Below are 2,500 nucleotides of genomic sequence, written 5' to 3' on the forward strand. Positions count from 1 at the left end.
ACGGAGCACGAACCGCTCGCTCAGGATGACGGAGCACGAACCACTCGCTCAGGATGACGGAGCACGAACCGCTCGCTCAGGATGACGGAGCACGAACCGCTCGCTCAGGATGACGGAGCACGAACCGCTCGCTCAGGATGACTGAGCACGAACCGCTCCCTCAGGATGACTGAGCACGAACCGCTCGCTCAGGATGACGGAGCACGACCCGCTCGCTCTGGATGAGGGAGCACGAACCACTCGCTCTGAATGACATGGCGCAGCAAAAGTGTCCGCAGTGAGTGAACAATTCGCTCAGAATGACATTGTGCGGTTCAACTACTGGGCGCTCGGCAAGTGGCTTAAGCACACAAGCAAGCACTCTGATTCAATGATTGATGAGGAACAGCTGTCCAGGCTGTGGCTGCATGCAAAAGAGATTTCTTTAACTTTAAAGCTGGTATTCACCATGCACACACAGCAGTTGAAGGAATAAAATTAATTTGTACAAATGATTATTTTATCCACAAAAGAGTTGCTGTTTAATGTAAAACAATCCGAGAGACATCGCAAAGTTTAATTGCCCATAAAATAAACATTGCAGATAATCCGCCATGGTTTATGCTCGTCTGTGCATGCTTCACGTGGCACATCTTTCACGGTCCACGCAAACGTTATAACTTTATTTTAAAACATTCTGTTTTTCACCAGATTTGCTTCGACTCTCTGAAGAGCACCTCACAAAACCTCCAAAAACAGACACAGATCTGGCAGACACTATGGATAAGCAGTCCATCTGCGGGATAGTGTTTAAGGTCAAGCGGTGAATGTATTAAATCATACAGCTTAATGATACTGGTTTAAAGCGTGAGAAAAAAAACTTTATCGTTAATAAATCGTTTCGGCCTGTTCAAAGTCAACGCATGGTTGAGCAGGCCAAAAAACATGGCTGCTTCAGACCCCAGTGAAGTCACCTCGGTTACTTCAGAGAGCCTGGTGTGGTGACAAAGAGTGGTGACCGAGGATGCACCAAATAAAGGATATAATTAAATAAGACTGTTAACTCTCCTCAAAAGGGGTGTTTTATTGAATCAAAACACCCAATTTTCAGTCATGCACTTCTTTGGTGTTCCCTTCATATGCTTGCAAAGTTTCAGGCTGCTTGGATTCATGGTGTTGGAGTTATGGAGGAGACACACACACACACACACACACACACACACACACACACACACACACACACACACACACACACACACACACACACACACACACACACACACACACACCATTCTTCAGAAAGAACTTTAAGTTGACTATTCCATCTGCAAACAATAACTCCTAAATGTTACAAAACCTACAGCATAATTTGAAATGCTGTGGGTTCCACTGCATTGTGTTCCAGTAAACTACCTTTTGTTTATGTAGTCTTACTTCTTCAAGGTTTCTACACTCTCAGCAACAGAATACGAGTTTCCTTCCAAGGAACTTCAATGCAGATGGAGCCCATAAGGTTCATCCATCCTGTGCAATGTTTGTCAAACGATGGCTCTTTGTCCATGTTGTCGTTTTTATAAATGCTGAGCAACAAGTAAGGAAGCAGCATATACCTTTTTTAAGTCTTTGGTATGACTTGGTCCAGGTTTCGAACTGTCGTCCTCGCAGACTCAGAACGGAGGCTCCAACCATCATAACACTGAGTGGTTGTTTTGTTCCTGGCAACGGCAGGGCCAATAAATTGCAATCGCACCTCGGAACAGTGGCACTCCCTTTGGAGAGACTCAGTTATCCTTGTTTTCATGGTGTTGTCATAATTGCAACGTGTGTACTCAGTGAAGACAGCATGCACACTTTACCATGTCCTTTTTTCACTATCTGATACCTTTCCTCTAAACTGCATGGCCTGAAATGTACTTAACACCTTCCTTTGCAATGTTGCAGAGATAAAAATATGAAAGTGAACTTTGTCAAAAAGAAGGTTTTCGTCTCATCTTCTTCAATGACCAAAGGTTCTCCTTTAAAAACACCACAGGTCAAGTAAGCTTTCACATCCACTGCAATGTTTTACACTTTTGTTGATGTTATAATTGTTTCAAATGTATGGATAGCTGTTGGGGAGGAGCTGGGAGGAGATGCTAGATATGTGAAATGAAATGAGGAGAGGAGTTTAATGATTGAAGCATTTATTTCATGGAATAACTGCTCTTGCTGATCAAGCTGTGCTGTTTTGTCATCCTGAGAGATCCTTGTCATTCTTTCTTGTCATGTCAATGTGGTGCAGCAATGAAGTTTCCCATGACAACCATGCCATGGGAATGAAGTCACGCAGCAATGAAGTTCCTGATGGCAATAATGCCATGGAAGTGAAGGCTGAAACAACACTGGGAAGTGCACCACTGAGCACCGCTCTATATACAACCTGCCAATATTTTGCACAAATGTGCTGTAGCGGTGTAAAATGGATCCAGAGGAACATCATCACGAAAGCAAGAAATCTTGCCTTTCGTTCTGAACCATAAAT

General features: G+C 43.7%; 1 protein-coding gene across 1 annotated transcript in view; it reads left to right on the forward strand.

The window, feature by feature from the left end:
* The window catches only part of LOC147027443 (uncharacterized), a 123,837-nt gene that overhangs the window by 118,832 nt on the left and 2,505 nt on the right, over positions 1 to 2,500 (forward strand). The window contains exons 20-21 of the mRNA XM_085876861.1: positions 1,921 to 2,016; positions 2,261 to 2,500. The exon at positions 2,261 to 2,500 is cut by the window's right edge and continues 276 nt beyond it. Of these exons, the coding sequence (XP_085732987.1) occupies positions 1,921 to 2,016; positions 2,261 to 2,498 (334 nt within the window). The 3' untranslated portion in view covers positions 2,499 to 2,500. The remainder of the gene's footprint in view (positions 1 to 1,920; positions 2,017 to 2,260) is intronic.

This window comes from Eptatretus burgeri, chromosome 4, assembly GCF_056783735.1.
Source record: "Eptatretus burgeri isolate ZD-2024b chromosome 4, Ebu_testis_v1, whole genome shotgun sequence".
NCBI classification, from domain to species: Eukaryota; Metazoa; Chordata; class Myxini; order Myxiniformes; family Myxinidae; genus Eptatretus; species Eptatretus burgeri.